Source organism: Danio aesculapii, chromosome 24 (assembly GCF_903798145.1).
Source record: "Danio aesculapii chromosome 24, fDanAes4.1, whole genome shotgun sequence".
In the NCBI taxonomy this organism is placed as follows: domain Eukaryota; kingdom Metazoa; phylum Chordata; class Actinopteri; order Cypriniformes; family Danionidae; genus Danio; species Danio aesculapii.
In genome coordinates, this window is record NC_079458.1 from 31,718,542 (window position 1) to 31,744,371 (window position 25,830).

The 25,830-nt window shown below is 35.4% G+C and overlaps 1 protein-coding gene across 3 annotated transcripts in view; it reads right to left on the reverse strand.

The window, feature by feature from the left end:
* rttn (rotatin) overlaps positions 1-25,830 on the reverse strand; it is a 133,911-nt gene that overhangs the window by 17,186 nt on the left and 90,895 nt on the right. The window contains exons 32-44 of one of the 3 annotated variants that reach the window (XM_056450524.1): positions 24,878-24,955; positions 24,570-24,747; positions 23,683-23,780; positions 21,449-21,545; positions 21,131-21,326; positions 17,497-17,584; positions 13,901-14,051; positions 13,640-13,777; positions 12,873-13,021; positions 10,711-10,816; positions 9,877-9,974; positions 6,871-6,951; positions 3,362-3,488 (exon numbers count right to left, since the gene is read on the reverse strand). In XM_056450524.1, the coding sequence (XP_056306499.1) occupies positions 3,362-3,488; positions 6,871-6,951; positions 9,877-9,974; positions 10,711-10,816; positions 12,873-13,021; positions 13,640-13,777; positions 13,901-14,051; positions 17,497-17,584; positions 21,131-21,326; positions 21,449-21,545; positions 23,683-23,780; positions 24,570-24,747; positions 24,878-24,955 (1,585 nt within the window). Of the gene's footprint in view, positions 1-3,361; positions 3,489-6,870; positions 6,952-9,876; positions 9,975-10,710; positions 10,817-12,824; positions 13,022-13,639; positions 13,778-13,900; positions 14,052-17,496; positions 17,585-21,130; positions 21,327-21,448; positions 21,546-23,682; positions 23,781-24,569; positions 24,748-24,877; positions 24,956-25,830 lie in introns of all 3 variants that reach the window. The other 2 variants (XM_056450523.1, XM_056450522.1) reach the window with 2 other exon arrangements.

The window sequence follows — 25,830 nt, forward strand, 5'->3', positions numbered from 1 at the left end:
AAATGTGATGTCATTTGATTTATTTACAATATAGTTTGTAAAGTAATATTTTCTGTCTTTTAGTAGAGATATTAAATGAGACTTGGTTTGTTTACCAAATAAGTTGATCTAATTGGATTTGCATTGTAAACAGTAAAAAAAAGTTACAATTATTTTTCTATTTGATATATTAAGATTTTTTTATGATACTCCAAAATCATTCCACATAAATCCACAGATTTTTAAACAAAATTCTGCACAGAAATAGCAAAAATGTCCACAGATTCTTGTCTGGCCCTACCCATAACATATGCCTGCCTATCCCATAACCCCACCCATACCATGAGCCACTTGATTCACAATGTTGACATCAGCAAATCGCACACCCACACGATGCTATATACACTGTCTGCCATCTGCCCTGTACAGTGAAAACCAGAATTCATTTGTGAAGAGAACACCTCTCCAAAGTGCCAGATGCCACTGAATGTGAGCATTTGCCCACTCAAGTGGCTTGCACCAGCAAGCTGCAGTCAGGTTGAGACCTAGATAAAGTTGATGATCATGCAGATGAGCCCCCCGTGACAGTTTCTTACAGTTTGTGCATGAATTCTTTGATTTTGCAAAACGATTTTTGCAGCAACTGTCCAGGCAGCTGGTCTCAGATGATCTAGGAAGGGAAGATGCTGGATGTGGAGATCCTGGGCTGCAGTTGTGAGGTCGGTTGAATGTACTTCTGAACTAACTTTGGAGATGGCTTATGGTAGAGAGAAATGAAGATTCAATTCACGGGCAACAGCTCCGGTGGGCACTCCTGCAGTCAGCATGCCAATTGCAGGCTCCCTCAAAACTTAAAACATCTTGGCACTATACTGTGTGATAAATCTGCAGGTTTTAGAGTGGCCTTTTATGGACCCTTTTCACAAGATGGTTATGACACGTTTTACGGTCAACAGCATCTTAAATCCTTGAAAGTTTTTAATCTTTAAAATGTTTTTACAAGCGTACTATATGTACATTTATAAAGCTATACTTTGCATTTTATCAGATTTGTATCAAATGACAAAATAAAAATGAATTACTGTTTATGACTGCATGTTGGAGGTCAATAAATCATTTCGCAGTGTTTCGCTACTGTAACTGGTGAAAAGCAAATAAAAAATTCCTTTATTTCTGTTTAATGTTATTGTAAAGCTGATTTAGAGTGCTTTCACAACGATAGATAGATTGTTTAGTTCCGAAAGAGGGATTAAAATTGTTACAATGTTGCTTTTTGTTCTTGATGTGGTTCGCTTTCACATGGCAAAGTTTCTAAACAGACCAAAATAGCCAAAACAAGTCACGTGCGCGTAAATTCTCCTCACATTGGTCAGAGTCCCACTCAGCTGTCATGCGTACTTATTTTAATTGATGACGATGAGGAATTAGTCATTATAAGCGAAAAGCCATGCTTTAATTTTGAATGGTGACACAGACATGGTCAAATGTAAATCAGCTTTACATTATACAGAGAAATAATAGATAAACCAAGACTGCAGTTCGGTCAATCATCCTAATAAATAAACAACTCTCGTATATTTCAGATTGATTTCACATTCGTATTCGACATGAAACGCACAGGAAATGACATCCTGCCCTACTCATTCTCTCTTCATATAGCCATATACAGTTGAAGTCAGAATTATTAGCCCCCCTGAATTATTAGACCCCATTTTTTTTTTTCCCCAATTTCTGTTTAACAGAGAGATTTTTTTCAGCACATTTCTAAACATAATAGTTTTAATAACCCATTTCTAATAACTAATATATTTTATATTTGCCATGATGACAGTAAATAATATTTTACTAGATATTTTTCAAGATACTTCTATAGAGCTTAAAGTGACATTTAAAGGCTTAACTAGGTTAATTAGGTTAACTAGGCAGGTTAGGGTAATTAGGCAAGTTATTGTATGACGATGTTTTTTTTCTGTAGATTATCGTTTTTTTCTGTAGATTATTTTGACCTTAAAATTGCTTTTAAAAAATTAAAAACTGCTTTTATTCTAGCTGAAATAAAACAAATAAGACTTTCTCCAGAAGAAAATATATTATCAGACATACAGTGTAAATTTCCTTGCTCTGCTAAACATCATGTGGGAAATATAAAAAAATAAAAAAAAATCAAAGGGGGGCTAATAATTCTGACTTCAACTGTATATGGCTATTACATATCCATAATACACTGTGATACAGCCTGGTTCGTTTGCTCGTTGGATTGTATTGCTTTCTCACCACAATTGATTCATTCCAGGGTTCGTTTCAATCGAGCAGAGACAACCTCATTTATCGGAGCGATTGATTTGGTGCCGATCAGACCGCGATTGCTGGACTCACATATGTCAAACGAACCATGCTAAGGTGGCTAACGAGCCAGATTCCGAAACAAAAGTCTAGGTGTGAAAGCACCCTTATTCTAATATTAGCGTATAAAACTCCTCTCTGAACTCTCCGCTGTCCAGTATCCTGCTCTCTCATTGCCTGTTGGTCATCGCTGACGTGGTTTTCAGTCACAACTCATTCACACAGAACGATTTTAAATCTGTGACAACTCCAGATATTTAGCATGTCAAAGTATTCACAGGCATCGGCGTCACATCAGTGATTATCTCTGATCGTGTTTTTGATAAATCACACTGTGTGATTGTGGCTCACATGAACGAGCACTGATTTGCCTCAGATTTCAGCCTTTTGTCGGCAATATCACAACGGTGTGCAAAAATCAGGGCTAATATAGTGCAGTGTGAACTCAGCATTAGACATATCTGTGCAATATTTGTGATATTTGAGAGAAATAGGCTGTTTGTGTGCATTGTGAAAGTTTTAGATCCTTTACTTTAGATTATTGTATTAGAAAAATGATTCAAGCACATTGACTATTTTTTAAAACACAGTTCTACTCTCATGTTTTACAGTTGCCACAAATAAAAATTCTTTAAATACTGAACAATGCGATTACATTATCCAAAATATGATTCTCTCATTTTGATCTCCATTGTATAATGTATTAACTAACAGTCACTGAATATATCAATTCGCCCAAGTAATCTTTATCCCCCAAAATACCTCATCTTAACACAAATGCTTCATCCTAGCTTTCCAGTAATCTGGCAGCACATTTAAGACTATGACACAATCCCTTCTGTAGCTGTCATGCTCACGTCAGCCTTGCATTTGACACACAATGGCACTTACTGTACAGTCACATGACTCATGAGAGGCTTACAGTGAGCAAAAAGCTCATATATTATCATCTCAGCACACTGTTATCACTGTCTAATGCTCATTCCCTCTGTCATTCCCCATTTCTGGCTATAATTTCTACACCCTTCAGAAAAGTTACCCATTGTGCAGTTCGCCGAGTAGACGCAGAGCAATTCCAGAGCCGCTGCCATGGTGAGATCATCAAGCAGCAACCAGGGCCAAAAAGCCAACAGCACGGCAGCCAGACGCAAATCTGTAGCCACAGCCTGTGAGGAGAAAATTAATTCAACAAATGAGACAATATTTGTTGCTAACATTCAATATTAGTCATCTTTGGGCAGATTTATTAAAAGCTTGTGCCAAGGCAAACCCTCTCTTGGCACTTGAAAACAAAATACTGTCAGGATTTACTAAACATCAGAGATTAAAACATTTGTAATGTCATTTATTTGTATTTTTTTTAAAGGTTGACATTGTGTATGCATTTGGAGGAGTTTAGGCTGAATTTATGGAGGGATAGTATTCAATGAATTATGGCACTTGATTTACTTTTGCAGGAGTCACTTTACTAGTATTTGGGAAATGATGTAACATCCAGAAAAGCATGTCTTGAATTAAATGTGTAGTTTACCAAAACATTTTTTATATACTCATCATTTATGGGTTTCTTTATTCTATTAGACACAAAATAAGATATTTTAAAGAAAGCTGAAAACTGATAATCATTGACATCCATAGAAGGAAAATTAGAAATTAGTGGAGCAGGCATTGGTTTAATCAAAAACATGATTTTAGGGATGGTGTAAAACTAACAATTAGAGGAAAATGTCGAGAGAATTAATGTAAATGTAGTTATAGAAGAATAACACCACTTTAATCAATGGCCTTAGCAGAAGGCATCGTGCATATCAAAAGCAGGCAAAGCAACAGATTAATAATCAACTTATCCCAGATTTTTTTTAGATGTAACCCCATTTGTGATCTTTAAAATTCTCATGAGCACCTGAAATTGAATTACACATTTTTCAAAGTAACTGTAACAACTTACTGTTACATTTATTTTGTGATTAAGTAACGTAACGCTGTTACATGTAACTAATTACTCCCCAACACTGATCATAACCAACTAACAGCTTTATTTCAGATTTTTTTCTGAACAGGTTGCTGAAGGTGTGAAGCATTAACGTGACAGATAACATAGGGGTGTAAAAGTGGCTTGGAGCTAGGTCCAGGCTGAAAGGGAGGATTAACAGATGACTAATTGGGGATATCTGATTAATGGAGAGTGCAAGCATTGGTGTAGGAGCTGAACAAGCACCAACACCAATGCATGGGCACAAACGTATATTAGATACAGGCCAACAAAAAAAGGGGAACCAAAGACCATGTTAAATTCTAAAATAGAAAAAGACAAAAAATAATAAAAAATATATTCCTTTTTCCCAACAGGGTGATTAATGATGAGAATGTTTAGTTTTGAGTGAACTTTTCTTTAATTTCTGCTTCACGTGCTTTGACAAAACAGAAATAGAGACTAATTAGAAAAAGAGTTTTTCTCCATTTTGCTATTTTTATTGGAATAACAGAAGATGGAATTATACAAATATATCAATTAACATTTGCTCCACTTATTTGCAACCGTACACTCATTTACATCTTTACGGAAATTAACTGCTCTTAACAAATCATCTCCAGAACTACTTCCAACTAGCAGTGTTTTTAAAGGCATATCAAAATAATCTGCCTTGTAAATAAATCTGTCCTTAGACAGAGTGTACTAAATCGTTCTTAATTTTATAATTAGAAATATTTAATTACCATTTGATTTAAGCAAGTTAACCCTTAAAAACATTTAACACTGTAATGTGATGCCTAAATTCACCTTTACATCATTTAAGGGTGTTGCAGAATGCATTGATACAATATTTTAAAAATATTCTCTGATATCTAAATAGAATGATTTGGCTTAGGTAAGTGCAAAAATTCTACAGAAACAGTTCTACAGGTCCATTTCCAACCCTAGGAATTGGCCCTAACATGATGATTTTGACCATATTTGGAAGGGTCACTTCAGCAGCTCATGCATGATGTACTCTAAAAATATGCACATGCAAAATAATCATAGTTGAGTAAAAAATATTTTAAAACATGTATTATATTGACTAGAGTTCTTGTTAAATCACTATCTTTTCAACTGAAGTGGCAGAGAGGATTATTTTGGCAAGAAGCTTTAAGACACCAGAGTAAACTAGTTTGCTCCTGAGATATTGTGGAAGAAATATTGGCTAAATTATAATTCAGACCCCCTAGTTTTCGTGATCGCTGAATTCAACGCAAAATCAACAAAGTCGCAATTTTTGGTCTGATAATTACTCAAAAATGGGCAGAGAGGGGTCTATGTAGAGTTGTATCGTGTGGTTTTAACTTATATGAATACACAGAAAGGAATTAATATCAACCGCTGCATAAACAAATATGGTTTGAAGTTAATAGGCATCCTTTCATTCCAGAAAAATCCCAGTAAGAGCTGAGTGATATGACACTATGCATAAACCCTATGCATAAACTGGATTAAACCCCTATACTCGGCAGTCTACATGTGTCTGTTGCCTCATTACAAACATATGCTTCAAACTACACAATATACACAGCAAATGCTTTTTTTAAGGGTGGTGCTAAATAAATATATAATTGGTCTGTTCCATTTCAATGTGGTCATGTCATTGGCCCATGAACATTTCCTGCATGTTATCAAACCATTTAATAATTGTAACAACAGGCAATTCAATCATAACGTAATGTTAAAACCGCTATCATAACATTATTTATCAATACGTGGCTCTTTTTGGATTCTCGGAAGCTACAGAAATTCAAAAATGCAAAACAGGAAATACGTTGGGACCATTGCTTTTGTTTGCATCCCTCAAAATGGTTTATAATGCCAGTCTTGGTTTTAAAATAAGAGTCCCACATACAAAGTAGGATTAATAAAAACTTAAAAATTATCATTGATGTAAACTCATTAAGAAATGTGTGCATGCATATTTTGAGTCTTGTTTTGTTGGGGATTGGCCTGTTTTTCACTGGGATTTACATGGGAAAAAGGAAACAATGGTGAGGCTTACAGTATGTCTTTACTGAACTCATATTATTCAGCTGTGTAAAGGTATATCCAGATTTTATTCCACCTTTAGACAATTTACACAATTTTAGCATCAGCCATATATCCCACAAAACACACTTTGTTGTTGTTGAAGCCTTGGTTATTCTGTAAAACACTGTTCACCATCAGGTTGTTTAAGGTGAAGTGATTCTCCAAAGTTCAGAGAAAGACTCTAAAGTGGGCCGTTTAATTGGGGAAATATTCATCCGGCAATCAAAGCTTGACTGACGTCGCTTTGTACTTCACAGAAATAATCACATGACTAATTACAAGCAAACAAGCATCTTGCTGGGTGCCATGCAGACTTTCTTGTAAAGACTACACCTCAGTCCTTACAGGAAAAACTGCATGACAGCCAGCGAGCTTTCAAACCCACAGTGTTTCAAAGCCACAAGCCCCCCTCTGTGAGAGCGTCTGTGGATACTGTACGATGAATGTAACCACTCAAATAATCAAGACGGGGAAGTATATTTGATTCAACGTACTTTGCATTCATTATGTTGATACAGGCAATTTCGCAACATCTCAAGAATCATCTTAAGTTCTCTCATGCTGTTCTCCACCTGCTGACATTGAACAAAAGACAAAGAGATTAAATTGAGATCATGCTGGCACAGAAAATTTCCATAACATCTTATTTGTACACGCATATATTTCTGCAGCATTTTTGTGCCCGTTTATATTAATCACACGGTTTTATAACGTTCAATTACATAATTACATACTGCCTAACAAATTCACAAGAGAACAACATTTTCTGAAGTACAACAAGTTTCCGGATCAACATCCATGTCATTTAATAAATGACAAGAAATAAATTAATTTCAACCAACAGACCGCAGTGATTAATTAATAGGCTTGTTTCTAAAAACAACAAATGACGCTGATCCAAGAACATGTTCTACTAAAATTATAGTTCACAACATTTACAAACGTAAGAAATGTTCAAAAAATTTATTATTGATAATAATCTAATACAAATCAAGTATAACTAAAAGCTAAATAATAAATATAGAATTATAGAATAAACAATAATTAATAAAATACTACTATAACTACTTTTAATGATTTGAACACTGTAAGGTGAACAATTTACTTTAAATGTAGTTAGAAATTACTATTACACATTTTAAAATAAACTATGTTTTTAACAGTTATATTTAAATATTTTTAAATAAACTAATAATAATACAATATTTCATGAAATTACATTTGTTTCTAAACATTCTGAAAGCATAATAAATATAAAAGTATTAAATAATGCGTCTATGTATATGTATATGTATGCAAGTAAATAGCTGACCTATTTTCCCCTGCCTTAGGTATGAATGGAGAGTGTTTTGTTTTATTTCATTTTATTTTATTTTATTTTATTTTATTTTATTTTATTTTATTTTATTTTATTTTATTTTATTTTATTTTATTTTATTTTATTTTATTTTATTTTAATTCATTTTAGTATTATTTTTATTAATTTATTTTCTACTGCTGTACCCTTTGCATATTTGTATTTATATATTTTCTGTATTGTTGTTTGTCCTAATATGTGTTACTTTTATCTATAATGTTATTTTTTTCTTCCTTATTAATATTATTATTATTCTATATTTTTTATTTGTTTTGTGTTTTTTATTATTATTATTTTCCCAATTCAAGAATATGTGATTGTATTACTTTATTTAGAGAGAAAGAAAAATTGTGTTCTGCGGCTACACTGGAGCAGTTGATGTCTAATGATTCTATATATCTGATGCTGTGGCTCCCTAATATATTTCAATAAAAACAGAGTTAAACCTTAAAAAGTATTAACGAGTCCTTATTATGGGTTTTTAAAAATGACCTTCAATGCAGTGTGTAACACAGTTCTAAGTGAAGTAAAATATATATCTAAGGCTTAAATCTGAAAGTGCACCGAGTTTAAAAATATTGATTCATCTATAAAAGAGTTGACTCAGAGTGGATCAAGTGAATCGCTGTTGTACTGAGTCTTTAGCCGTGTCGGCGTGACGTTGATATGGAACTCAAGCCCTGCACGTTAGTTGCGCGCGCAGACCCAGGAAAATTGAAACCCCCAGACCTGCCCACAAACACTATAGAAAAAAAAGAGGAAAGCAAACACTGTAGCAGATCCCGGTTTAATCATGTTACGAAGACACTGTGCAATAAAGGGAGGGAAAGTTAGTGTTACTTTTCCTACCCAAAGATAAGGCTGCAAAGAGTCAGTGGTCGAAGTTTATTATTGCAAAAACACCACAGCATTATAGCCCCAACCTTGTGATGTGTTCCCATCACTTTTCTGACAAGTGCTTCAGCAATCTTCATGCTTACAATGGGGCATTTGTCTGGCATTTGTTAAAGGAAGGACCAGAAAATGATTATTAATGTATAATTGTTGACTTCGTCAGAGCTTGACAGGAACCTTACAGTACACAGTTCATGGATCAGTTTCTTCCTCCATTTCACAAGTGTAAGTAACTTAAGTGTGAATAAAATGGCTGCCTCCTTGTTTTCTCTAGCTTGCAAATTATGCAATTTATTGTGTTTTGTTATATAAAACCATTTCACACGGCTGTACTGTATCTGATAACTGTTTATATTCTCATATCGTGTGTAAAACCACGTTGAAAACCTGACGTGCGCCGCTTTGTTTAAAGATTTAAATGCGTTTGTGAGTTTGCAATTCACGTCTGTTTGTCGTTGCTCTGGCCACCGTCAGCTTTTCCTACACACGTGAGGCCGTCTAAATAAAGTTTTAAAACAGTTCAGCTTTTGCCACTATGTGGATTAATATCGAATGTGTTGTTGTTAAGAATACAGCAATATGCTGGTGTTTAACTGCATTGCTTCAATGCACTCCTGCATTAGGTTCACACATATACTCTGTACTCCGACTACTTTAAAATTGTTGATAAGCCGTGGTGTGCGACTCTCTCTGTCTCACACTGAAGGCAGTCAACTAATTGCAATAGACTGGTTCATCGGACCAATCAGCACAGATTAGCATCGAGCTAAGGAGGGGTTTGGGAAAAAATGAAAGGCTGAACAAATCATATAGGACTCTTTGGGATAATTAGGTAAAAATACATGCATACTATAAGACAATGAAGGTGTTTTTTGACCTTGCATGCATATTAGCCTGTTGCTGGAGACCCCCAAAACCAAAATATGACCTTTTTTAATACATAATAGGGGCTCTTTAAGATTCTTTATTATTATTATAAAAAATATTATTATTAAAAATAATTATTAAAATTATATTAAAAGCGGTTATGATATTTATAGCAACATTACGACATTAACTAATGATGTTCTCTAGAACTAATGATGAACTCTAGAAACTTGTTAAATCACAAGGCTATCACTCCGTTTCGACGTATTCTGTAATCTGTGATAACGCTGCATCTCTCTGTTCACCCCACTCGTCCCTCTGAACAGGTTTTCAGTGTTTGTGATGTTTGAGCTGTCTGTCATGTTGCTGGAGCCCTCCGTACCTTCCTCCTGTGAGCATTCCTGCCTGTCTTCACAGACTCCAGGTGAAGCTCTGCGTAAATGTGCTTCATGCGCTCCACACAGCTGTCAATCACACCAGCTGAAGACAGAGAACACACATGATCTGTCTATGTACTCATCCATCACACAATGACATCAGGCACAAATACAAGCTCAAATGCGGCTACTATTCATGTGTTTGGAGGATTACCTTCTAGTTGAGGTAACAGAACATTTAAACGGCAGGCTATTAAGGTGGCCATTTTTTACAATTTGCAGGCTTTTTTACTTAGCGTTTGTTTACTTGTGTGGTGTTGTTAATTTTATGGTCTGTTCTGTTTGTCACAGAGCAATGATAAGGGTCGTTAACACTGGTGGCATATTTCATCTATACAGTTTACACGTGTTTAAATTACTAACTCTACCCCTTCACTCCTTGCATATTACAGATCGTTTCAGAACAAAATGATCCCATTAAACAATGATCTGAATTTAAAATAACAACTGCAATTAGGACAAATTATTTCTTATAAGTATTTCTTAGGAATTAAGCAACATTTGTCCAAAAGGTTTCTCCCAGAAATTTTTCACCCTCTTTGACTTTTTATGTTATATTTACGCTACTGTACCTTTAAGCTCTCTTTATGTGAATGTACAGTTAACATACAGTATAGATTTGGGGGAAAATATGAATGAAATCTGAAATGATTCCCCAGAGATAGATTTCCATAAATGGTTTGAATGGAATTGGGAGGGAGATTTGTACTGGAAACAGTAGAGCATGTTATGATTATACATGATTATGATGATTATGTTGAAGAAAAAAGTGTTTTTACCTTTACATGCGTAACTCTGAGCACTGGAGCTACAGGCTAAGAGAGACATAAGTGCTTTGGCCACCATTTTTTTCAGAGGGTCCTGGAATGGAATCTTCTCATATTGCTGTAAATTTGCACAAATATCTGTATGTTATAACCATCCATTTTTCCAATAAATAAGTAAATGTTTATGTGTGTTTATTTTAAATTAAAAATAATACATTTTATTAAAATATTTCAAATAATATATAAATAAACATTAAGTAAAAATTATTATGAATACATTTTGCTTTTTTATTATATGTGAAGTGCAGACTAACGTGAAATGTTATAGAATTAATTACAAATATAATAAAAGCAGCAGTAGTATTGCCAGGACTAAGAATAATTATTCCAGGATTGACAATACATAGAATTATTAGCCCCCCTTTGATTTTTTTTCTTCTTTTATTTCTAATATTTCCCAAATGATGTTTAACAGAGCAAGGAAATTTTCACAATATGTCTGATAATATTTTTTCTTCTGGAGAAAGTCTTATTTGTTTGATTTAGACTAGAAAAAAACTGTTTTAATTTTTTTAAACACCATTTTAAGGTCAAAATTATTAGCCCCTTTAAGCTATATTTTTTTTTTGATAGTCTACAGAACAAACCATCATTATACAATAACTTGCCTAATTACCCGAACCTGCTCAGGCAACCTAATTAACCTAGTTAAGCCTTTAAATGTCACTTTAAGCTGTATAGAAGTGTCTTGTAAAATATCTAGTAAAATATTACTTACTGTCATCATAGTAAAGATAAAATAAATCAGTTATTAGAAATGAGTTATTAAAAATATTATGTTTAGTAATGTGTTGAAAAAATCTTCACTCCGTTAAATAAACAGGGGGTTAATAATTCAGGGGGGCTAATAATTCTGACATCAACTCTACATATATATATATATATATATATATATATATATATATATATATATATATATATATATATATATATATATATATATATATATATATGTATATGTATGTATGTGTGTGTGAATGAGTGTGTATGGATGTTTCCCTGTCATGGGTGGCAGGTGGAAGGGCATCCACCATGTAAAACATATGCTGGATAAGTTGCCGGTTCATTCCGCTGTGGCGACCCCAGATTAATAAAGGGATTAAGCCAAAAAGAAAATGAATGAAAGAATCAACATCACCAAATTAAAAATATATCCAGCAAATGAGAAATAAATGACAAAGAAATAAAAACATGTATGGAATAAAAAAAATGTAAAAAAGTATAATAATTACAAGAATAAAATATGTAGAATATTTAAATAAGACAAAAGAAATAACAATTTCTAATGGTGTACATATATTTTGCAGCCAGTTTAGCTATAAATTTGTCCTGAGTAAATAGAAAAGTTTAGATGAAAGAATTAATTATATAATGTTTCTCTCAGTCTTGCGGCTGTGCACGCACTGTCAGCTGCGAAGCCAATAGAAAGTAAATCAGGCTTAAAATAAAAATGACGACGGCTTATAAAGCGAAACCAAAAGTCGAACCCTGGACATTTTAGGAGATTTAGAAACCCCAGACGAACGCAATTTTTAAGTCCCAAAAAGGCGCCTCTCTGCATGTGCGATTGTTTGTGGGAGTGGTGACAGTTCTTGCGCAAACACAATGAGAAATAAGAAACATGTAGGGCGAGAGAAGATTTTCCACGAGTTAATCGATCGCGGATGTTTGGCTATTGGGCAGATACAAAAAAAGGTGTAAAAGGATGATAATAATAAAAAATTTACTGCATATACCTGGGTGGCCGGCCCAAGTAAAGTCTATGTGTGGGAAGCACTGATATAAAGTTGAAGTCAGAATTATTGGGGAAAAAATAAACAGGGGGGGCTAATAATTCAGACTTTAAATGTATATACACATGCATTTTTGTATTATTACAGTATATAACTATGTTTTGCTTTGTCATTATGGAATATGAAATGTAGACTTGAAACATGAAAGCACATAGATGATGTAACAAAGTTGGACAAGGAGATGGAGTGGAGTAAAGTGTCCAGCCAATGGGCTATGAGCTTGTTATTTTGTGTTCGCTATGCTAGCATAAAAAGTAACAACACCTGTGTTACCTCTAGTAACAGTTCACATATGACCTCTCCAGACTCAGAAGTCAATACCGCAGTAATGGAGGAGCTGCTCAGATCCTCCATGTGTCCTCCAGTTCTCCTCTTAGCCTCGTCTGAGAACAGCACACACAGAAAGTGCAGAGTCGATGTGCAGAGAGAAGACTCGCCGTACGATTGGTCCAAACACACTCCGAGGGAGTCTGTCACGAGAGAGGGCAAAGACTAAACATGAACAATGCAAATATTTACTTTTCACAGCTTTGCTCCAACTCCAACTCTGAGTTGAGAAGATGCAAAAGATACAAAACTTGCACAACAAACAATCTACACCACAAGGGAACATCTGACGAAAAAAATAAATCTATCCAAACTCAGAAGCTGTTTCAAAAAAAAAAATAAAATAAAAAAATGCTTCCAAAGCCTGGATACCTGCAGGCAAGTCAGCGAGTCGACTGCCCACCCACCTGTTTCAGGATTTTCTACCACATCCATCAGATCTAAAGCAGGCTGATTGTTCTTCCTGTCTCTGTCCCAGACTGTCATATGCAGCAGGGACACCCATCCACATATACAGGCATAATGAGCCGGCCTCCCACTGCATCTGTCTCTATCCCCATCTCCTCAACATCTTTCTAGCACATCCTCTTCCATCTAAACTCCTCAATCCTTCTCTCCCCTCCGTCCCTTTGCGCTTTCATCCTGTTTGCCATCGTTTTCTCTTTGTACTCTTCTGTTTCATTCTGCTTCCCTTTCCTCTCGCCTGCCTCCACTCTTTGTAACACTTTTTTTTTTGGTGTGCAAGTGTGTGTGTTTGTCACCTGAAAAGCGCTGCCAGTGTTTTCCCAGTGCCACAGCGACAGATGGGCCGACCGCAGCTTGGTTCCTGCGCAGCAGAGTAGCCAGAAGCATCAACACATCCGCCCAGGTGTTGAGCACTGCACCCTGGGTCTGCGCATCTGAAGACCAAAACAACCACACACACATACACATTTATATAAAAACACATTACTTTTATTTAAAGGACTTTTTCGGGGAGATTTCAAGTGTGCTGTGGATTTGCACAAGATGTTTCGTGTTACCCAAGTCAGCGACAGGCAGCGTGAGGATGGAAATGAGGTTGTTCAGCAGGAGTTTGAAGAACTCTCGGTGGAGCGGCACATCCTCACTGTGTAGCGCTGCTGACTGCAGGAGCTTACAGAAACTTTGCACATAATACAAGCTACTCAGCATCTGAGAGAGAAAACAAGGGGGTGTGGGGGGAGGAGAGAGAAAATGAGGGAGAATCAGTTGGGAGAGTCAATCAGGAAACACACATACAGCACTTTGGGAGTCACAAGACTATAAGGCACAACAAACAGTTGACTAATTGACTGTGGGTCAAAGTGGAAGTGAACAAGAATTCACAATGACCTTGAATAGGGTTTCTGCAGATTTCACCAAGTTAAATTTAAGACATTTTTAAGATTATTATGAATTAAGTTTTAGACTCAGAGAGGGCTAAATGCTAAGGAATTTTTCAAATGGAGCAGATGGAAAAGATTTTTATTTGCCCTATCAAAAAATGATTATCATTTAATACGTTTAATAATACAATAATAAATGAATAACAAATAAATGTAAATATTTTCTCTACTAGCATCCATACACCTTTTTTCCAACACAAACTTTCTTTAGAGTTCACACCTAGATATTGCTTGATAATAATAGCAGGTTTGGCATGCTGTCCCGGGAGAGAACCCTGAGTTCGGAGATAATTGAGCATATGAGGGGGTACGAGATCAGGAAGTTCTTGAGAGCTCCCCCTGGTAAAGGAGGAAAGGAGGACATGAGGTGGATGGGGGGGATTCGTCAAAAAATGAAGATGAGGGAGTTAAGCTGCGGTCACACTGGGCTTTTCCTCCCATAGACTTCCATTCATACGCACGCAAATGTGTCAGACCGGAAATGCAAGGTCATGCGTCAAGTTTCGCATGTTAAAGTTCAAGCTTGGTGAACTCTGACCTGCGAAATCGCATTACTTGACTGCGTGAGACCAATCGAGGATCAAAACAGGACCTCTCTGAACAGAAATTTAAAACATGGAGCAATCGCTCGCTTTTTTAAATGTCTAATTATCTTGTTTAATCCCGCCCCTTTTCGCAGCACCGTACGACAGAATTTAGCACACACAAAGCCCAGTGTGACCGTAGCTTTAGTCGGGCTATTTATAGTGAGCTTGGAATGATCTGATTGGCTTACTAGTAATTACAGATGAGAGACCAGCTGCGACCAATCCTGTGCTCCTCTCAAAATTAGTTTGTGAAACTTTACTTAACCTCCTAGAGCTTAGTGGCCATATACGTAGACAGCACATTTTAGCTCATAAGTGGCTAATTAAAATACTTTAAATGTTTTATATTTTGTTACAGACATACAGTGTCATCCTGCAACTGTTTTGACTGATAGTCAAAACATGTTAAAAAAATGAATATGTTATATACGCATTAAAAAACACAGGAAAAAAAGTGTTTAATGTAAATTCGGACCACAAGTCCACATATATGGACATCACTTTTCTCTAAAAGTACATCATATAAAAAGATGATACTTAGGTTTATTCTAATTAGGTTCCAATAAGCCCAAATAGCAAAAAGAAATAAAAAATGTATGTAAAAATAAACATCTTGGGCCTTAAGAGTAAATAAAAAATATAAGCAAATGTTTTAAAAGTTTTAAAAACTATAATATATTAAATCTATACACAACAATCTGTCCAGGTCGGTGTCCTCAGCAGTAAATACATGGAGCACTTTTAAACAAATGTTGTTGTGAGGAAAATAATGAAACCATTATGGTAAATAAAGTTCAAAATGACATTTTTAAATAAAAAGTTAAAAGTTTTATTGAGATGGACTGTTGGTGATTGTATAGGTTTTGGGCAGATTTGGTAGCAATACATGAATAAAGGAAAATTAAGATCTGTTTAAAAAAGATGCAAGACCCACAGCACAATATTTCAGTAAATGTAAAACTTTTTAAGACCTAAAATTTTAATTTTGAGATTTAAGAAATTTTAAGACTTTTTAAGACCCTGCAGAAACCTTGTTTAAAGTCTACGTCAGAGATGCCTAAACTAGGGCACGCGGCCAATTGTAACCTTTGATTTGGCCCGCAATCCCATCTGAGAAGAGAGGGAGAATTTTGGAGAGGATTGGGGTTATTAATTCACATTGTCATTTTTAATTCAACGTAACCTTTCATTTGTTAGTTTTAAGCTACAAAAAAAAAAAATAATTGAATTAAATGTTTTTTTATAATTATTTTTTAGGGGTTTCACCTTTTTATTGACAGGACAGTGGAGATTAACAGACAGGAAAGTATGGGAAGCAAAGAGAGGGGAAGAATTGGCAAAGGACCTCGAGCCGGGTATCGAACTCGGGTCGCCACGAGCACCTGAGTGCTATATGTCGACGCACTAACCACTAGGCTATTGGCGCCGACTAAATGTTTTAATTAAATGTTGTAAATGAAGGCAGGTGCAGCCTGACTAGTGTATTTGGCAGTAGCAGATTATTTAGGCATGGGCATTGTGGGTGATCGCCCAGGGCGGCATCTTGCTAGGGGCGGTATGGAGACCTAAGTTTGTTGTTTGGGCCTTTATAAGAAAAGGTTTGTGCACCCCTGGTCTATGTGAATCTCACTGCCCTTTGGCTCAGTCCTTGACTAATGAAAAAGCTTCTTTATGAATGTGACACCTCTGCATTATGGATGTGACTGATGTGAAATTGTCACTTGTGTGACTTTGGTAAATCAAATCAATTTGTTTAAAAACATTGACAGACATTTTTGAAAATGTCTAAAGTACTGTAAAATACTTGTTTATACAAAAAACATAGAAACAGTTTCAGTATTTTGTTGAAAACTAATTTTTTTTCATGGCAAGGTTGACATTTGCATAGAACTGTTCATATATATATTTAAAAGTTTAACCAAGCAGTTGGGTTTGTCTATATTTGAATCAAATTTGGGTTGAACAAACTGAGTCTTGGAACAAAATGGGAATGATTAAAAAAAACACATAATTAAATATTTTTAAGAACAATTCCTTCTGGAAATTCTTTTTTTGCATATGCTGAGGTAGTTCTACAGTGCATGTGACAAATCATCAGTATAGCATGTTATATGGATGCACCGATAGCATTTTTGAACTTGAATTTAATTAAATACAATTTTGAATGTTCATCTAGGGTTTACATTAAACTATCGAATGGCTACATTTGGAATATGGAGCGTGAAAACTTTAAAATGTGGTATTAAAGCCGCTATCTGATCAGAGTATCAATCAGTGCACTCAATGTCATATTTAACTAACTGTCAATACTTTGTTGGTTCACCTTGCACATGCTGCTTTATATTGCTGAGTGCTTTTGTTCAACACAGTACAAAAGACTTTTTAAACTGGTCATAACTTAGCTCAGCCAGCGGACAAATAGTTTTCTAGTGTGCATGTTCCAAAGGATTAACAGCAAAATGTCTTATACAATAATATTTATTAAACTGGAATGTGGTAGGGGATGTTTGTGAATTTGAGAAATTTGTCAAGCTTTCCGTGTTGTTTTGCAGGCGCGCGTTCTCTTATGACAGATTGGTGTTTAAGTGAAAGGTGAAAAATGATAGCATAAATCCCATAATGCACCTGGTTTCTGGCATCTTCCATGGCAGCTGGCAGGAGAGGTGTTTTTAGCTCATTGACACATTGAGATATGGCAGCCGCATCCACCACACTAAAACACACAAAATAGCACAAAACCAACAGGAAGTTAAGCTCACAGGGTTAGAATGCAGCGTTAAATATGTTTGTGTATAATGTTATTTTAATATTAATGTATATTTAATGTTAATGTTAAATATGTTTCTTAATAAGGCATATTTTTTATTGTATTGTTTTTTTTTTTTTACATAGGTCAACCTTTTACTTTAAAGAGAAAAAATAACCACAGTTTGTTATTTAGAAACAGTGGGCAGACGGTGGGAGGGATGTGGTGCTGCTAAAGTGCTTTCAACCAAGAAATAACTACATCTGCGTGTAAGTGTGTGTGGGGGGAAACTGAGGTGAGAGGTGTGCAACATGTCACCTACATGTGTAATGCTTTTCTGAAATTAACAGCTTAGAAAATCTAACCTTAAAATATTCATTTATTTCAATAATAAACATCAGCATGACAAGGGTTGGGTAAAGATTCAGGTGTTTCGATTCAATAGGGTATATGCAGACCTAGTGTTGTTTCCATGCCGATAAACTTCCGGTGACCTGTTATTCTGAGGTTTTTTTCCATTTTATACGATTCCTTTTACAGCATCAATGTTGTGATGTAATTAAAATACATTCAGTTAAATAAACTTGGGCATTCATTTAGTTGCTCAAGCGTAAAACGAGACAAAAAGTTTACTCGCACGCACCTGTCAGAATCGGCAGGCTAGCACAGAGGCTTCATTGAATATACTGGGGTAAAATAAATGCTCATATTATAAAGACATTGCGGGGAAATGTAATTTAATGCAGTGCTTCTTGTACAATCTGAGACCAACTTTACATCGGATATCAACCAGCCAGTGGAGATAGCTGATTTTTAAAGAAAACAGACCTTAAACGCGCCGATTTTGCAATTGCACAGTTCACCGGAAGCACTTAACCCGGGTTACTGGCAAATTAAAAGTCCTATTAGCATGCTTCGGCATATACCCTATTCTGATTCACAAGCTCTCTATTTACCCTACCCCTAAACCCAACCCTCACAGGTCGGCTGTTGCAAATTTTCAATGTGAAAAGTGACCATTAAGTATAAATTTTAAGTTTTGAATTACCAGAACACGAGCCATCTCAACATTCTAACACCCATGTCATTATACAAATTTGTGTCCTCATAAACCACCAAAACCAGTATATGTACATAATTAAACACACACACCTTAAATAAATTCTACATACATTAAAAGCTACAAAACATATTCCGCTAAATGAAGTCAATGTTTTTATTTTATTTTGTTCTTTGATTCCTTTTAACAGCACAAACAGTTAAAAAGCCCCTATTATGGGTTTTTGAAAAAAATCTTCCATGCATTGTGTAACAGCTCTAAGTGAATGAAAACATCCAGCTGATGTTTAAATCTCAAAGTGCACCTTGTTTACAAATATAGATTTGTTTTAATAAAAGATTAGACTCAGAGTCATTTAAATGATTCATTGTTCGTCCGGATCTTTTGCCTGTTTGTGTTGACGTCGACACAAAACAATACCAAATATGAAGTGCCGGATCCGGTAAAACGTGAACGTGCCTTTCACTTCAAACACTAGCAGAGAGCAGGTGTGTGGGACGGATTATGACTGAAGATGAGTAAACATTCTGGTGATTAATGCAATAATCTACCCTGCAACGGGAGATTCGTCGGCTGTTTGTTTAAGTAAAGATCAGAAAAGACTATTGATGTATGGGAGCTTGACAAGAACTTTATCAGTAATAATACACAGCTCATGAACTAGTTTCTTCCTCCATTTCACAAGTTTAAGTAACGCCGAGTTCAGACTGCATGATTTTCAAAGTAGTCGTGTCACAGATGGTTTCACACTTCATGACTATCTGGGTTAGCGTTCTGTCGGTGCTGTGTTTACACTGTAGGATGGATCGGCAACAGGAGAATTCACACTGCATGACTTTAAAATAGGAAGAATCACAGACAGTTGTCCAAACTACATCTCACAACCAAACAAATGCGAGAAGTGACATGGAAACAACGTGAGGTCATGTAATATATCTTTCGTTATTAACTACATAATGGAAAAAGAAGGCTTTAGCTTTAGAAACTTGAGTTGCTCAGCTGGCTTTTGAGGAGAATTAACAATCTCTCCTCAACTTTTTTTTTTTAACTTTTCGACCTGATTGTGATATTGCTCAGACAGTCACAGTGTCAAACAGACACAGTGCTCCTGCCAAATATACACTAGTTTTTCCTCCATTTCTTGGGTCCAAATAAACTGAAAATAAGTGCTTTTATATATTTTTTTTATTTGCAAGCCAGTGGCGACAGCGGCGAGGAAAAAAACTTCACCAATTGGCGAAAGTGAAGAATTAAAAAACCTTGAGAGAACCCAGACACAGTTGGGCAAGACTATTGGCCAAAACTCCTATGGCCAAACGTCTTGTGCAGAGCTGCAGTCTAGGCGCCCGAGGCTGGAGAAGCTGGACATCTGCGAGACTCATCTGACCCTGGAGCGTCACAGGACCAGTCTCATGCCCTCCACTACTCCATGACCACCACAGCAGCTGCTCAGGATACGGCCTGGTCCAGGATTATGGAAACCTTGGGATCATCTTGTCGCTGGTCTTGGATCGCATCAGTGTCGCTGCATAGTCTCTGGGGGCCTCGGGATGAGTATCCCCAGGTGGAAATGCAGTCTGAACTCGGCATAAGTGTGATTAAAATGGTGGCCTCCTTGTTTTCTCTAGCTTGCAAAATATGTATTTAATTGTGTTTTGTTACTTGTAATTGCTCCACATGGCTTGTACTGTATCTGGTTAATATTCACATATCACGTCTAAAGTCACATTAAAAACGCGACGCGTGCCAATTTCTTTACAAATTTAAATGCGTTTGTGAGCTTGCAATCCTCTGCTCTTTGTCATTGTTATGGTCACCATCAGCTGTTCCTAAACATATGCAGAGGTCAAGTTTCAAAATCGTTCAGCTTTTGCCACTGTGTGGATTAATATTGAATGTGTGTCGTTGTTAAGAATACAGCAATATGCTGGTGTTTAACTGCACTGCTTTAATGCACTTGTGCATTGGGCTCTGACATACTCTCTGCACTCTGACTACTTCAAAATTGTTGATAAGCCATGGTGTGCGATTCTCTCTGTCTCACGCTGAACGCAGTCAACCAATCGCAATAGACTGGGTCATCGGACCAATCAGCACAGATTAGCATCACGCTAAGGAGGGGTTTGGGAACTAATGAATCACTGAACGAATCATATGGGAGTCTTTGGGATAATTAGGTAAAAATAAATGCATATTATAAGACAATGAAATTGTTTTTTGATCTTGCATGCATATCAGCCTGTTGCTGGAGACCTCCAAAACCAAAATACAACCTTTTTTATTGCATAATAGAGGCTCTTTAAGGTACAGTAAAATAGAATATAGAAAATAATTAATTCACAACTTTTGTGAATCAACAGCAAATTTACCACTTACTCATTATTATTATTTTATTTTTATTATTATTTAATTCACCATTAAAAACATAAAGCCAGTCTTCACATGTCTCTAACCTGGCCATGCCCTGAAGAATCTGGTTCTGTTGGAGGGCAGAGAAAGTAAACTCCGGAAGCACCGCCAATAGATTGTCCAGTAAACCACAAACAGCCAACAACAGGTGAGGGGTCACTACAGCAACAGGCTCGCTCCTCCCCCCGGGATGTGAGTCTTGAGTGAGGGCGGAGTCTGAGCTGTCAGTGTCACTCTGACCTACAGCACCGAAAAAAAAAAAAAAAAAACAGCAGTCAAACACAAATCACTGAAATACTCTTCTCAAGGCCAAACTGTCAGTTAGTAAAAATTCTTCCTTTCCACCCCCACCCAAGTCTTACCCTGAGCAGTGAGTCTGTTAACTGGAGTTTCCTGGTTAGCGGAGACACCTGAGGTCGGGACTGGAGAATGAGTCCCACTGCAGCTTCCTGATGGAATCTGGAGAAGATAAAAACAGACATCATCATAACAATCACAAAACAGAGAGTTTTGAGAGAGCTTAAGCTTAAAGTATGGTTTTGATTTGAAGAATTTGTTGGTTTTTATATGGAACACAAAACCAAATAGTTACATTTTAGCATGGTTATTTTTAAGCAGTTGTAAAAACAAAACATAGAGAACATAAATAAATAACAATATCTATTTAAAATATTTTGAGCAACAAATTATATATAAAAATGGTAAAAATAAATGAAAACCAAATGAGTGAGTGCCTCACTGTTTTCTTTTGTTTGATTAACATTTGTTATTTCATTTTAATATCTCATATTAATGCCATGTCAGCAACCAAGGCTATTTTTATAGCAAGAACTTTTCAATAATAAATACACAATTAAAAATCAACAAACAAATGAATACAGAAATTAAATTTGATTTATTTTGCGCTAACACAGTGCTCAGCATAAATAAGTACATCCCATTTTGAAAATAATTTTTTTGTTTTTTAGGACAACAGTATCTCCAGCAGAAAAAATATCCAAAGATGCCATTTTAAATTGTAAAGAAATCAGTGTTTTTGAAACTAATGAAGACAACAGAAGTCAATGATTCCTTTTGATTATTTAGCCTGACATGTTTACTATTCCAAAACATTATAAATCTGTCAAAAAATAAAATATATTGTTTTCAAAGAGGAAAAAAAAAAAGGTCTGTCTTTTTACCCAGACATTTAAAAAGACTATATTTTAGAGCAGTGAGCACAATACCTTGATACTGTGATATTTTTATCCTAGGATATCATACCGTCAGAATCTTATACCGGCCCATGCCTAATATATGTTGATGCGTTTGAACAAAACAGATTCATTAAGCAGATATATTTATTAAAATAACAATTTAGTTACAGATCATCTTTAGAACATTACAAACAACAACATTTCAACAAAATTGTATATATGTTTTGTTTCTCTAGATTTTTTGCTATTTTTAAAATTTATTTAATATTTTTCCCCAACACATAAATTTGGGCTACTAATATTTGAACCATTATTTTAAGTTATTTTGTTAGATTAGCTACAGATTTGGCTATAGTACTGACTAAACTAAAGTATATGCACAAATATAATATTGTAAAGCATCCTACAGAAAATATTTTCGTTTAAATGAGAGATTTGTGGGAGGGGGGTATACTCACACAGTATATGCTGAACACTGTACATGATAACATTTATCATTTTTTCCTGGTGTCACTTTGCTAAAATGTCCTTAAGAGAGTTCATATCATAAATAAAGTCTTCTGGAATCATTAAAATCAGGACAGTTCAATAAAATGGGTTTTACTGTGAGAGGAACTGTGCATAGTCCCATATGAAGTAGCACTTTTACTTTTTTCATAATTATGTCTACCTAAGACATGAACAACTAAGGTGCTTATGTGACTACAGATAATTAGAATTAATTTGCTGAATTCACAATTAACTGAATTTTTGATTTAGCATGTGTGTTAAAACCTGAGGTGGGTTTAAGGGCTATAACGCTATAACTGCAGTCAATAAGTTATTTTATATCCCTCAACATAGTGGACACACTACTATGGTTTACCCATATAAAATGGCATTGTTTAATATACTGTGGCTCAAATTCTGGCTCTAAGAATGTCAGAATCTTGCTTTACCTACTTAGCATGGAAAATTTGCAATGAGTTGGTATAACATGGACAGATTAAAACTGAATTGAAAAGCAGTTCAGAATGGTCAAAACTATCAGAGGAGATTCAACTGACTGATGGGTCAAATGATTGAGGTTTAATGTAATAACTAAAGTCTTACAAGTAATAATCAGTAGATGATAAAACAAATGAGATTTTGGACTAATTATTATTATAATTATTTTTTTTAAATAATAATAAATTCAACTTGTGGTTTAATATCAATATAAATAATATAAAATATATAAAAAATATATAATATAATATAATATAATAAACAATATAATATAAAAAAATCTAAATAAATAAATCTAATATACCCCAATGTTTTGAACAGTAACCTACAATATATGTCTAGATATATAGCATACTGTAGTTAAAAAAAAAAAAAACACACAAATTTTTAACCACAAATCAATGCTAACTGACCAGAGTACTGGAGGTGGACATGGATCCAGAGGCATGAGTTTGGTTTAGAGGAACGAGCATCTCTCTCCAGTGCTTCAGAGAATCATTCAAATCTGCATCTGCAGTCCAATTAGACATAAAACATCTGTATTTACCAACAAATTAATATGCACTAAAAAGATTAGCTTCAACCGCTTACTAATACATAACATTTTGTACAGCAAACAATAAATCTACATTATCTGTCAAAAGTTTGGGATAATCAAGCTATTTTTAATCTTATAAAAAAGGCGCATTCTGGTTTCCATGATGAACTTATTTCGTAATGAAAGTGTAAATTATTATTTCAATTTAAAATAATAGTTTTATTATTAAAAGTACTATAACATTTACCTTATTCCTGCAATTAAAGCTGAATTTCCAGATTACATTGTGATACAGCACCATTCTAAAGTACTATTAAATAGGCAATTCCTTTTATTAATGAAGGACACTTTTAATTCGTCATGAGTGAAATGTTATTATTTCACACTTTCTTCTTATCAAAGAATCCATAGAATGATTTCTGAAGAATCCTGTCACATTAGAAACTAGAGTAATAATACAGAAAATTCAGCTTTAAATCAAAGTAAAACATATAAACTACATTCTTTTAATAATTTTACTGCATTTTTGATCAGCAGACCAAACAAACTTGGTGAGCACAAGAGGTTTATTTTAAAAACCTTTGAAACTTCTTACTGATCCCAAACATTTGAGCAGTAGTGTAAACACCATCATCTAAAGTATTCAGCACTCCTACACGACCCCTGATTCAGAACAGTATTAATAATGTGTGTAAGCATATGGATGCCACCGAGTGAGACATCCACTAATAGCTGGCAGTGCTCAGCGTGTGGACAGCGTACCATGGGTGACATTGGCTGGCGGCGGAGGGGGGCTGAGGGTGAAGGCATGTCTGCCCGTGTAACAGCTCTTCACCATCTGGCCCATGCTCTCAAAAAACTGGCAGTGGTACAACAGAGCCTGCAGGGCAGGAAGCCCGACCAGACACAGGCCTGAATCCTCATCATGCACGCAGGGGCTCTGGGAGACACGAGAATAGAGGAAAAAAAGCAGAAAGCACCATAGACAGATTTGTTATGTCTACAGAGCTTTTAAGACCGTCTGTGTTATTGATATTCAGTTCTCAAAGTTTATTCTCATGTAAACATACCTGCCAGGCACACTCTTTGGCCTCTTCTGCATTTGCAGGCATTGGCATCACAAGGAGGTTCTGCAAAATAAACGCTGCCTACAGGGAAGGGAAACATAAAAGTCAGCAACACTGCCATCTTCTTGTAAATGAATGGAAATGCATGCTGGTGGAATCCCCAGAGGAATCTGCAGAAAGCATGTGGCAAATTCTTCAAAAAACAAAACAAAAACTCAGGTACTGCAAAGTCTTTTCTTTTCACTGCCAAACTCTATATATGGGTTTAACCACTTGCTTCTTCCCATTACATCTATACAGAAACATTCAGAAATAGATAACAGATCTGAAAGAGAAGGCTATTTGGCATAATTCCTAGTTCTCGCTGCAGCTTTTTCTAACCTAAAACCACCCACTTTGACAGAAAGTGGCAGTCTGACTGATTTATAGAGCTATCGCCAGATGATGACTGATGTTTGATACCCTGCCTCTGTATAATAACACTGCTTGTGCCATGCTGCAACAGTTTTTGACTTTAAGCTGTATTTAGAGTCACTTCAGAATTAATAATAGGACTACTGTGATAACGCTTAAGTATATTATGTGTGGAAATAAAAGTTACAGAAACAAAGCCAAAAGATATATACAAAATATTTCTGAATACTATCTTTTAAAATCAGCCTTGTTGGCCAGAATATTTACTACAAAATCATGTGAAAATCCTTCTTTTTATTCTTACTGAAGCAGGAACACATTTTTTTTTAAATTCTGTAAACCATTATTAAGTCACGAGGGGAATATGCAAGCGGAAATGTAATGGGCCTTGCATATTTAGTATTTTCATGAAAACAAAAGAACCTCCCCAATCACTGCTAATGTTGGATAGGGGTGAAGATGATGTGAGCACTAGCCTGAAAAAAGAAAGAAATGCTAGAATATTCAAAGATCAACTAGTTTAGTTCAGATAACTATATTGT